The following is a 12772-nucleotide window of genomic DNA, read 5'->3' as shown; positions in this document are numbered from 1 at the left end:
AAATACAAGCTTTGTGATTGGAATAAACTCCCTTGGAAAGTCATTGAAATGGATAGTCTAAATGAATTCAACAGACAAGTAAATGTGTTTCTAAATAGAGAGAGAAGAGATTGATAGATGTGGTGCAAAGTGGGAAGTAACTGGAAGTCACAGGCATGTAAGGCCTAATAACTTTATACTATTACATATTTATTCTAATGATCATATGAGGAAGGGTCGAAGGGCTTCCGTCTTCTTGTTTGACCGCAACAGGTTTATTTCTTTTTTTAAAGTGGCTATACTTGCCAATTCAGTAAGTATTTAACTGTTTACATGCTATGATAATAAAAAGAGCCAATTGGACAGGTTTTCTTGAGTTCAACAAAGAGGTTAGCTTTACATAGAAAATAGGAGCAGGAGTAGGCCATTCGGCCCTTCGAGCCTGCTCCACCACTCATGGCTGATCATCCAACTCAGCAACCTGTTCCCGCTTTCCCCCCATATCCTTTGATCTCTTTCGCCCCAAGAGCTATATTTAACTCCTTGAAAACATACAATGTTTTGGCCTCAACTGCTTTCTGTGGTGGCGAATTCCACAGGCTCACCACACTCTGGGTGAAGAAATTTCTGCTCATCTCAGTCCTGAAAGGTTTACCCCCGTATCCTTAGACTATGACCCCTGGTTCTGGTTCTGGTTCTCTGGTTTATTGTACTTAAACTGATATAGGTAATATAATAAACTACGCTCCAACTTTCACATACACACAAAAACACACTCGAGGTTTACGCACACAAATAGGTTACAGAGTGGAGAAGGATATATTTGTTGGATTAGAGTCCGGAGCAATAAAAAGGGGTATATGGTCTGTGTAGTTTGGTGACTCGACTGGCTTCTGGCTGAACCCGATGGTCCTGAGGCTTCCGGCATGCAGATGTGGCCAGCTGAATCTGGGTTTTCCTGGAGACAACGATGCAGATGATTTCCTTCACGGGGTCTCTGTCTGCAGCAGTGATATGCCTAAGTGGTTGCAATCAGCAGGCAGGGTTCCAAGCTTGTAAGGTGGACTGGAGAGAGAGAAGGACCCCACTTGAGTCTTCTCTGGTAGGTGTCTACTTGCTTGTCTTGGTTGCTGCAGGGAAAACACCAGCATAAACACACAGATGGTGCGCCTGGCACATGACTGTCACCCAGTGATTCAACATGATGGCTCAGTGTGTATTGCCTCTTGCAATTTAATCACTTCATGTCTAGGAATTTCCTTCTCTCAACCAGGTTCCCGTTGTACAGTGATTCAGTTTAAGTGGCTCGTCTCCACCAGTTTAATGTCCCAAGTAATTGTCTTAATGTCTTGTTACTAGGAGCAGGACTGGCAGTTCATTCAAAATTCCCCAGGTCATTGTTATGGAGGGACTGGGCAGATAACTCATCTCCACCTCAATGCATTGGAATGTAGGGTATGGTGATGCAAATTGCAGTGACCATCTTGGCTGCTAGCTGTTCCTTTTTTCCTTTTAAAATTTAATTCCGGTTTCCAGCTGTGGATTAAAAAAAATCAGCATTCGGCATAGCATGTTTTCAAGACACCTCCACACCATGCGGAATGAAATGTGACAACAGGAGCATTTCATTATAGGGTCATAAATTTAACAAAAGAGACTGTACATACACATTCATCGTCAAACACTCACTTCTCAATCTCACACTACCATAGCTATGCTCTGGTTTAGTTTTCACCTGGGATGATTTGCTGCTGAGTTAAAGTCTGGGTAAAGCATCAGCTATCACGTTTTTCCTGGCAATGTGGGTAATTTTTAGGTGGTTATGTTGCGAAAGCAGGCTCCATCAAAATAGCCTTGCGTTCTGGTTTTTGAATTTCTCCACGAATGTCAAAGGATTGTGATCGGTATAGACTATGATCTCCCAGTAGAGTATCTCCTTTGATGTCTGTTTAACTTTTTGGAGAAATACCCAACTGGTCTTTCAATGCCTGACTCATCATCTTGGTGCAGGACAGGACCTACCCCTAGTTCACCAGCATCAACTGCCACTTGAAATGGTTTGTAAAAGTTTGGAGCTGCCAGCATTGGTTCGTTGGCTAAGATGGCTTTCAGCTTCTCAAAAACTGTTTGGCACCTCCCAGACCATTTTGCCTTTGCTCTTTTCTGTAATAAATCTGTCAGTGGGGCGGCGATAGTGCTGAAGTTTGGGACGAACGTGCGGTAAAATCCACACATCCCCAAAAATTGCAGTATTTCCTGTTTGGTTGTGGGGACGGGAAAACCCATCAATGCCAGTACCTTCACTGCTCTGGACAGCACTCGCCCTTGACCCACCACATGCCCTAGGTAGGTTACCTGAGCTTTAATGAACTCACTCTGTGCACGATTTACCACTAGATCAGCCGACTGTAACCTTCGGAAGGGCTTCTAACTGGTCTAGGTGGTCACGGTACACTAACAAATCATCCAGGTACACTACACAGTTAGGTAGGCCAGCCACTACCTGGTGCATCAACCTCTGGAAGGTGGCTGGGGCATTTCTTAATCCGGAGGGCATCACTCAGAACTGGAATAAGCTGTCTGGGGTGACAAAATTCGAGATCTCTTTAGCTTAGGTGGTTAAGGATACCTGCCATTATCCTTTTAACAAGTCTATTTTGGTTATGTGTTTCCTACTCTATCAATACAGTTTTCCAAGTGGGAAATTGGGTAAGAGTCAGCTCTGGTCACTGCATTAACCTTCCTGTAATCAGTGCAGAGTCTTGTTGGGCCATCAGATTTGGGCACCAGCTCAACTGGGGAACTCCGGCTGCTCTGGCTGGGTTCAGTCAGTTTGTGCTCCAGCGTATACCGGATTTCATCCCGAATCTGGGTCAGTTTCTTGGGACCTAGGCAATAGGGAACTTGTTTTATGGGAGGGGTCTCTTCTATGTCCACATTGTGTAGGGTTAGGTTTGTACACCCTGGTTTGTCCCTGCAGATCTCTTCAAACACTGTGAGCAGCCTTGTTAGATCTTCTCTCTGTTCTGCATTTAAATAGGAGAGTACAATGTCTAATTCCCCGAACATTTCAGTGTTCGCTAACCGAACGGTAGGGAAATCAATTTGGGAATACTCCAGGCCTCCCTCTAACTCGTCCTCACTGTCCCTTTTGCCCTCCTCTTTCCTGACTGCCTGGCAGACCTGGGTTTGTTTATTCCCTTCCCGGCTACGATACTGCTTTAACATATTGATGTGGCACAGCCTTTGCCTTTTCCTGTGATCTGGGGTGTCAATGAAATGATTCACCTCATTAATCCTCTTTACCCCTCTGTATGGGCCGCTGAACCAGGCTTTCAGGGGTTCACCCTGAATTGGGAGTAGTACTAATACATGGTCTCTGGGCCGAAATTTCTGGCCTTGGTATGTTTATCTGCCTGCCTTTTCATAGCTGTCTGAGAGGTTTTTAGGTGTTCCTGACCGTACAGGCTCTCGTGAGCCGCTTACAGAACATGGTGATGTAGTCTGATATGAAAAGCTCATCACTGTGTCCCAAAAACCTCTCTTTGATTAGTTTAGGAGAACCGCTCACCTCGTGTCCATGAACTAATTCAAAGGGACTAAAGCCAGTGGACTCATTGGGTGAGCCCCTGGTACCCCATTGTCCCAGTCATGGGGATATTCATAGCAGTATGCCCTGATCATTGTCTTTAGGGTCTGGTGGTACCGTTTCAAAGCTCCTTGTGACTGTGGGTGCTATGCTGAGGACTTTAGCTGGGCTATGCCCATTATACATGACCTTTTTAAAAATATCAGACATGAAATTCATGCCCTGATCCGACTGGATCTCAGCAGGCAGCCCATATCAGATGAAGAATTGGGTTAGCCCCTCCACCACTACCTTGACAGAGATAGTTCTTAGGGGAATGGCCTCTGGAAATCGGGTAGCCACATCCATAATGGTGAGAAGATACTGGTAGTCCCCTTTTGTTTTCGGCAGGGGCCCCACACAATCTCCCAGCGCTCTGCTGAATGGTTCCCCAAAAGCTGGTATAGGAATTAGGGGTGCAGGTTTTACTGCAGGTTGGAGTTTCCCCACAACTGGGCATGAGTGGCAAGTTTTACAGAACTCCAGCACATCCTTGTGGAGTTGTTGTCAGTGAAAATGCTCTCTTATGTGGGCTTGGGTTTTTTTGGATACCGACATGTCCAGCCATTGGAATTTCATGGGCTGTTCTCAATATTTCCCTACGGTACCTCGGCAGCACCACTGCCTGCTGAACCACTGTCCACTCTTCATCCGTAGGTCTGTGAGGAGGTCTCCACTTCCTCATCAGCACCTCATCCTTTAACTAGTAGCACTCTGGAACTCCCTCTACTTCAGTTTCAGTTTGGGCAGTGTGTGCTAACATTTTTAACACTGGGTCGGTTGCTGAGCCTCGACCAAGGAAGACCTGCCAAATACTTCCTTTGGTTCCTCTAAATTCCTGAAGAAGGTTTCGGATAACTATACAGTAGGGTCATCTGTCTGTAGTGCCAGTTCAGCCTCCTCTGTCGGAGCTTGTTTTCGCCATGGTCACCACACCGTCAGGGAAAATGCCAGGGAGTTTCTCCCGTAACTGCTCTGTCTCCCTGACCTCGTTCGGCCACTCTAAGACCTCTGGGGAAGCTACCGCATTCTCCCCCACCAGATCATTACCTAGCAGCAGGTCAACCCTGTCCACAGGTAAACTAGGAACAATCCCCATGGTGAGTGGTCCAGAAACAGGGTCATGCTCCAGGTGCACCCAATATAAAGGTATGGGCATATACCCCCCTCCGATACTGTTTACTAATACTCTGGCATTCAATGCACTCTCTGGAGGAAAGGCCATCCCTGTTCCCAGCAGAAGGGGTTGGGTGGCCCCTGTATCCCTATGTGTGACTATGGGCTTACTTGCCTCAGTCAAGGAGTATGGGGTCGCTTTTCCTTTGGGCACAAAATCCTGGTAACTCTCAGGGATTTTGTTAATTTCTCCTGCACTCAGGGTTGTATGTTTACTGGGTCTTACTACCACAGTTAGAGCCACAGCCTGGTCTGCTGTGCTTTCCATCAGGGTCCTTTTTCCTGCACTGGTCTGGTGTACCCTGATTAATCCTACAGGGTTTCCTCGTAACTTCCAGCAGTCAGCTCGAAGGTGCACCAGATAACTCGAACATTACAGGATGCTAATATTCGTCGAAACATTAAGGTTCTTTTCAAAAAGTATATTTGCAAGTCCACAATTTTCTTTCTCTGCTATGCTTTTAGAGGTGCTTCTGCAGATGAATGCTGTTGGGATCTGCGGCTCAGATGTCCATTACTGGCAACATGGAAAATTAGGAGACTTCCTCATGAAAAGGCCAATGGTACTGGGGCACGAAGGCTCAGGGACCGTGGTTAAAGTGGGAAAAGAAGTGCAACATCTCAAAATAGGTCAGTGCATCGGAAACTGGGAGAAAAATTCCAAGTTTTTTTTTAACCTTACTTTTAAATGAAAATGAACATGGTCAAGACAGAGAAGGACAGTTATTCTAGGTAAGGTTTTTAAGGGATATGGAGGACCGTCCCCCCCACTCCCCCATCATGTTTACCCCTATACCAATGTCCTTATTAAAGAACTGTGCACTATTTCCATTCTTACAGGTGATAGAGTTGCCATTGAGCCTGCTTACCCCCTACAAAATGATGACTTCTGTAAATCTGGACGCTACAACCTGTCACCAAGAATGTTCTGCTGTGCTACTCCACCCTATGATGGGCACCTGTGCCAATACTATGCTCACAACGCCAACTACTGTTTCAAGTAAGTTCTGTGGGGCACCAGTTTTAATGTTTACTCTCATCAGTTGGTACGTTTCCTTATCTGGATGCTCATAAAGTGGAGCCTAGCTTGAGGTCACTGATAGTGTGGCCACTAACTCTTAATTCTATCTAAAGCCCTGGTCTGCCTAAGACTTGAATACTGCTCCATATCTGAGGTGGCACTTTAACCACCACTAACTTGCGATGAGATTTTGTTAGTTACAAACATACGAAGTAGGAGCAGGAGTAGGTTGACCTACAGAGTCAGGTTACGCAGTGGGCGTTGTCCATTTTGACCCATGGGGCAGTGCATTTTCATTCAGTTGGGCATTGTTCTTCATCTCTGTTTCGATAGCTTCCATAGTGATCTGAGTACATTGCATTCAGGGTTCACAACTTGACCATTTCTCTTGTTGCAAAGTCACAACTCTTCTATCAACCAAGTCTATCTGGAAGACTTAATGGTAAAAGTCCTTGAGCTTTTGGAAAAAGCAACTTTAAGGTCAAACCAATTGGTCACCAGGCTCCTCACTCAAATGGTTAAGAACCAGGGGAGAAGAAGACTTTGGAAGATACCCTGTTATTCCATATTGCGCATACATAATACTTTCATTTCGCTAAACTCAATAATCCACATTTGTGAAAATGGTGATTGGCATATGGGACCATTTACTGACCAGTGGTGGCAAATATGGTGAATTTGCCTAAATTTCTACCAGGAACTATCTAGTTTTAAAAAAAACGTCTCAGGCTGTGAGCTTCAGGTGTCTCATTCACTCTTGCGAAAGTCAAAACTAGACTGTTGTAAGAATTGTCGAAACTTACTGTCACCGGTGACATATCCTAACCCTTCCTTGAAGTGGCATGTCAAAACCTGTTGCATTTCACATAGCATTAACCTAGATATCTGTTGCTGTCCCAGTTTAAACAGCTCTGAGTGAGATTTGGAGAGCAGTCCACACCTAACCTAAATGGTGTCCAACTGGACTGTTGGCATAATTGCAATGTCAGTAATTCAAGAATGAAATGGAGTGAGAGAGAGTTTCTGCAGAGCATCCATTTTACATATTACCTATAGAATATACAGCACAGAATCAGGCCATTCGGTTGAACTGATCTATGCTGGTGTTTATGCTCCACATGAATCTCCTCTCACCCTACTTCAACTCACGCTATCAACATATTTCATTCTCCCTCGTGTGTTTATTTAACTTTCCCTTAAATGCACCTATGCTATTTGCCTCAACTACTCTATGTGGCACTAAGTTCCACAGAATAACCACTCTCTGGGGAAAGAAGTTTCTCCTGAATTCCTTCTTGGATTTATTAGTGACTATCTTACATTTATGGAGCCCAGCTTTTCTCATGAAATAACTAATTAGTTACTTTCAGAGTCTCAGGAGAACTTTTGCCCTGTTTATGGGCAAGGAGAAATTAACTGGAATTCAAAAATATTTTTGCGTAGTTTTTGCATGCACAGTTTCTGTCTTTGTCAACTCTGTGGTTTTCTATGATAACATTTTTCCTGGTTTTACATTCTCGCTGACACTATATAGAGCATCGTGATAGCTAAATGACATGCTTACTATCAGCTCGATGTAAGAATTTTTGACCCTCTTAGCCAGAAGATAGGTTGGTCACAAATGATGTAGCCATTTTTATTAGGCACTGTTTAAGTAGCATTTTGCTCTTGCTTCTAAAGTCATAGGAACATAGGAAGATAGGAGCAGGAGTAGGCCTTCCAGCCCGTCGAGCCTGTCCCGCCATTCAATGAGATCATGGCTGATCTGCGGCCTAACTCCATATACCTGCCTTTGGCCCATATCCCTTAATAAAAATCTATCTATCTCAGATTTAAAATTAACAACTGTTCTAGCTTCAACTGCTGTTTGTGAGAGAGAGTTCAGTATATCAGTATATAAGTCAGTATATTACGTCGTTGGCACCAGTTAGACCTCATTGTCACAAGGCGAGCCGCCTTAAACAGTGTTCAAATCACACGCAGCTTCCACAGTGCGGACTGCGACACCGACCACTCCCTGGTGTGCAGCAAGGTTAGACTCAGACCAAAGAAGTTGCATCATTCCAAGCAGAAGGGCCACCCGCGCATCAACACGAGCAGAATTTCTCACCCACAGCTGTTACAAAAATTTCTAAATTCACTTGTAACAGCCCTTCAAAACACTCCCACAGGGGATGCTGAGACCAAGTGGGCCCACATCAGAGACGCCATCTATGAGTCAGCTTTGACCACCTACGGCAAAAGTGCGAAGAGAAATGCAGACTGGTTTCAATCTCATAATGAAGAGCTGGAACCTGTCATAGCCGCTAAGCGCATTGCACTTTTGAACTACAAGAAAGCCCCCAGCGATTTAACATCCGCAGCACTTAAAGCAGCCAGAAGTACTGCACAAAGAACAGCTAGGCGTTGCGCAAACGACTACTGGCAACACCTATGCAGTCATATTCAGCTGGCCTCAGACACCGGAAACATCAGAGGAATGTATGATGGCATGAAGAGAGCTCTTGGGCCAACCATCAAGAAGATCACCCCCCTCAAATCTAAATCGGGGGACATAATCACTGACCAACGCAAACAGATGGACCGCTGGGTTGAGCACTACCTAGAACTGTACTCCAGGGAGAATGCTGTCACTGAGACTGCCCTCAATGCAGCCCAGCCTCTACCAGTCATGGATGAGCTGGACATACAGCCAACCAAATCGGAACTCAGTGATGCCATTGATTCCCTAGCCAGCGGAAAAGCCCCTGGGAAGGACAGCATTACCCCTGAAATAATCAAGAGTGCCAAGCCTGCTATACTCTCAGCACTACATGAACTGCTATGCCTGTGCTGGGACGAGGGAGCAGTACCCCAGGACATGCGCGATGCCAACATCATCACCCTCTATAAAAACAAAGGTGACCGCGGTGACTGCAACAACTACCGTGGAATCTCCCTGCTCAGCATAGTGGGGAAAGTCTTTGCTCGAGTCGCTCTGAACAGGCTCCAGAAGCTGGCCGAGCGCGTCTACCCTGAGGCACAGTGTGGCTTTCGTGCAGAGAGATCGACTATTGACATGCTGTTCTCCCTTCGTCAGATACAGGAGAAATGCCGTGAACAACAGATGCCCCTCTACATTGCTTTCATTGATCTCACCAAAGCCTTTGACCTCGTCAGCAGACGTGGTCTCTTCAGACTACTAGAAAAGATCGGATGTCCACCAAAGCTACTAAGTATCATCACCTCATTCCATGACAATATGAAAGGCACAATTCAACATGGTGGCTCCTCATCAGAGCCCTTTCCTATCCTGAGTGGTGTGAAACAGGGCTGTGTTCTCGCACCCACACTTTTTGGGATTTTCTTCTCCCTGCTGCTTTCACATGCGTTCAAATCCTCTGAAGAAGGAATTTTCCTCCACACAAGATCAGGGGGCAGGTTGTTCAACCTTGCCCGTCTAAGAGTGAAGTCCAAAGTACGGAAAGTCCTCATCAGAGAACTCCTCTTTGCTGACGATGCTGCTTTAACATCTCACACTGAAGAATGCCTGCAGAGTCTCATCGACAGGTTTGCGTCTGCCTGCAATGAATTTGGCCTAACCATCAGCCTCAAGAAAACGAACATCATGGGGCAGGATGTCAGAAATGCTCCATCCATCAATATTGGCGACCACGCTCTGGAAGTGGTTCAAGAGTTCACCTACCTAGGCTCAACTATCACCAGTAACCTGTCTCTAGATGCAGAAATCAACAAGCGCATGGGTAAGGCTTCCACTGCTATGTTCAGACTGGCCAAGAGAGTGTGGGAAAATGGCGCACTGACACGGAACACAAAAGTCCGAGTGTATCAGGCCTGTGTCCTCAGCACCTTGCTCTACGGCAGCGAGGCCTGGACAACGTATGCCAGCCAAGAGCGACGTCTCAATTCATTCCATCTTCGCTGCCTTCGGAGAATACTTGGCATCAGGTGGCAGGACTATATCTCCAACACAGAAGTCCTTGAAGCGGCCAACATCCCCAGCTTATACACACTACTGAGTCAGCGGCGCTTGAGATGGCTTGGCCATGTGAGCCGCATGGAAGATGGCAGGATCCCCAAAGACACATTGTACAGCGAGCTCGCCACTGGTATCAGACCCACCGGCCGTCCATGTCTCCGTTATAAAGACGTCTGCAAACGCGACATGAAATCGTGTGACATTGATCACAAGTCGTGGGAGTCAGTTGCCAGCATTCGCCAGAGCTGGCGGGCAGCCATAAAGACAGGGCTAAATTGTGGCGAGTCGAAGAGACTTAGTAGTTGGCAGGAAAAAAGACAGAGGCGCAAGGGGAGAGCCAACTGTGCAACAGCCCCAACAAACAAATTTCTCTGCAGCACCTGTGGAAGAGCCTGTTACTCCAGAATTGGCCTTTATAGCCACTCCAGGCGCTGCTTCACAAACCACTGACCACCTCCAGGCGCGTATCCATTGTCTCTCGAGATAAGGAGGCCCAAAAGAATATTACCTGGAATTCTAGTTGTGTCATTTGGGCCTGCAGTGCTTAAACTGCACAGTTTCTGATCCTCTGTTGTTTGGTCATTTCAACCAGATGCTCATTGAGTTCAGACTGCACTGTTTTTATTGACATGCCACAAATTGTGCTCTATGGTAGCCCCCATACTACCACCCAGCTCATCTCCTGCATTGCAGCCGACCGCAGCAATGGGTCAAAGAATGTGGAACTTCTATTCTTCTAGCTATCTAATCTATTCTTAAATGTTGACATGGTCTCTGCTTCAATCACTTAACTCCAGCAGTACATTGCACCGCCTCAACCAAACATAACGGATAAGCACAGGATAAGTACTTATTGAACTTCCTGAAATAGTCGCTGCTATTAATATGTTGTAAATGGTGCCTTTGTAATCAACTCCTACGGTAATGGTAAACTGTTAGCACCATTTGCCCTATGTAAGAAATACAGCCCCTCAAGCCTGCTCCACCTTTCAATAATATCATGGTTGATCTACTACATTGACTCCACTTTCCCACACTAACCCCATATCCCTTGATTCCCTTAGTTTCCAAAAACCTAGAGGATGTAGCTAGCAGAATAGATAAGGGGAACCCAGTGGATGTGATGTATTTGGATTTTCAGAAGGCTTTTGATAAGATTCCACACAGGAGGTTAGTAAGCAAAATTGAGGAACATGGGAAAGGAAATAGGAGTAGGCCATTTGGTCCCTCGAGCCTGCTCCGCCATTCAACTTGGGCGGCACAGTGGCGCAGTGGTTAGCACCGCAGCCTCACAGCTCCAGCGCCCCGGGTTCAATTCTGGGTACTGCCTGTGTGGAGTTTGCAAGTTCTCCCTGTGTCTGCGTGGGTTTCCTCCGGGTGCTCCGGTTTCCTCCCACATGCCAAAGACTTGCAGGTTGATAGGTAAATTGGCCATTATAAATTGCCCCTAGTATAGGTAGGTGGTAGGGAATATAAGGACAGGTGGGGATTGTGGTAGGAATATGGGATTAGTGTAGGATTAGTATAAATGGGTGGTTGATGGTCGGCACAGACTCGGTTGGCCGAAGGGTCTGTTTCAGTGCTGTATCTCTAAACTAAACTAAACTAAACTAGATCATAATAATAATATAAAAGCAAAATACTGCGGATGCTGGAAATCTGAAACAAAAACAAGAAATGCTGGATTCACTCAGCAGGTCTGGCAGCATCTGTGGAAAGAGAAGCAGAGTTAACGTTTTGGGTCAGTGACCCTTCTTCGGAACTGACAAATATTAGAAAAGTCACAGATTATAAACGAGTGAGGTGGGGGTGGGGCAAGAGATAACAAAGGAGAAGGTGCAGATTGGACCAGGCCACATAGCTGACCAAAAGGTCACGGAGAACAGGCAAACAATATGTTAATGGTGTGTTGAGAAAGACAAAGCATTAGTACAGATTAGGTGAGAATACACTGAATATTGAACAGCAGCAAGTGCAAACCTGAAGAAAAACAACCTGAAAAAAACAGTGGGTAAGCAAACTGAACAAACTAAGATGAAATGAAATAAATGCAAAAAAACTAGATCATGGCTGACGATCTAACTCAACTCCATTTTCCCTCATTGGGATTGGGGATAATATGCAGGCATGGATTGAGAATTGGTTAATGGTCAGAAAACAGAGTAGGAATAATTGGGTCATTCTCAGGTTGGCAGGCTGTGACTAGTGGCGTACTGCAAGGCCCCAGCTATTCACAATCTATATCAATGATTTGGATGTGGGGACCAAATGTAGTATTTCCAAGTTTATGGATGACATAAAACTAAGTGCGGATGTGAGTTGTGAAGAGGATGCAAAGAGGCTTCAAGGGGATTTAGACAGGCTAAGTGAGTGGGCAAGAACATGGCAGAAGGAATATAATGTGGAAAAATGTGAAGTTATCCACTTTGGTAGAAAAAACAGAAATGCAGAGTATTTCTTAAATGGTGAGTGATTCGTAAGTGTTGATGCCCAAAGGGATCTTGGTGCCCTTGTTCATAAGTCAGTGAAAGCTAACATGCAGGTGAAGCAAGCAATTAGTAAGACAAATGGTATGTTCGCCTTTATTGCAAGAGGATTTGAAAACAGGAATAAAGAAGTCTTGCTGCAATTGTATAGAGCCTTAATGAGACCACACATGGAGTATTGTGTACTGTTTTGGTCCCCTTGCCTAAGGAAGGATATACTTGCCATAGAGGGAGTGCAACGATAACGGGATTGTCCTATAAGGAGAGATAGAGAAGACTGGGGCTGTATTTTCTAGGGTTTAGAAAAATAAGAGGTGACTTCACTGAAGCATACAAAATTCTTATAGGACTCGACGAGGTTGAAGCAGGATGGATGTTTTCCCTGGCTGGGGGTCTAGAACCAGGGGACACCATCACAGAATAAGGGGCAGGCCATTTAGGACTGAGATGAGGAGGAATTTCTTCACTCAGAGGGTGATGAATCAGTGGAATTCTGTACCACA

General features: G+C 45.5%; 1 protein-coding gene across 3 annotated transcripts in view; it reads left to right on the top strand.

The window, feature by feature from the left end:
• The window catches only part of LOC137350661 (sorbitol dehydrogenase-like), a 75452-nt gene that overhangs the window by 15241 nt on the left and 47439 nt on the right, over positions 1 to 12772 (top strand). For all 3 annotated transcript variants that reach the window (XM_068015477.1, XM_068015478.1, XM_068015476.1), the window contains exons 3-4: positions 5249 to 5413; positions 5624 to 5783. In XM_068015477.1, the coding sequence (XP_067871578.1) occupies positions 5249 to 5413; positions 5624 to 5783 (325 nt within the window). The remainder of the gene's footprint in view (positions 1 to 5248; positions 5414 to 5623; positions 5784 to 12772) is intronic.

The sequence above is a fragment of the Heterodontus francisci genome, chromosome 35 (genome assembly GCF_036365525.1).
Source record: "Heterodontus francisci isolate sHetFra1 chromosome 35, sHetFra1.hap1, whole genome shotgun sequence".
Lineage (NCBI taxonomy): Eukaryota > Metazoa > Chordata > Chondrichthyes > Heterodontiformes > Heterodontidae > Heterodontus > Heterodontus francisci.
The sequence above is the reverse complement of the archived record's forward strand: the minus strand, read 5'-3'. Positions and strand labels throughout refer to the sequence as shown.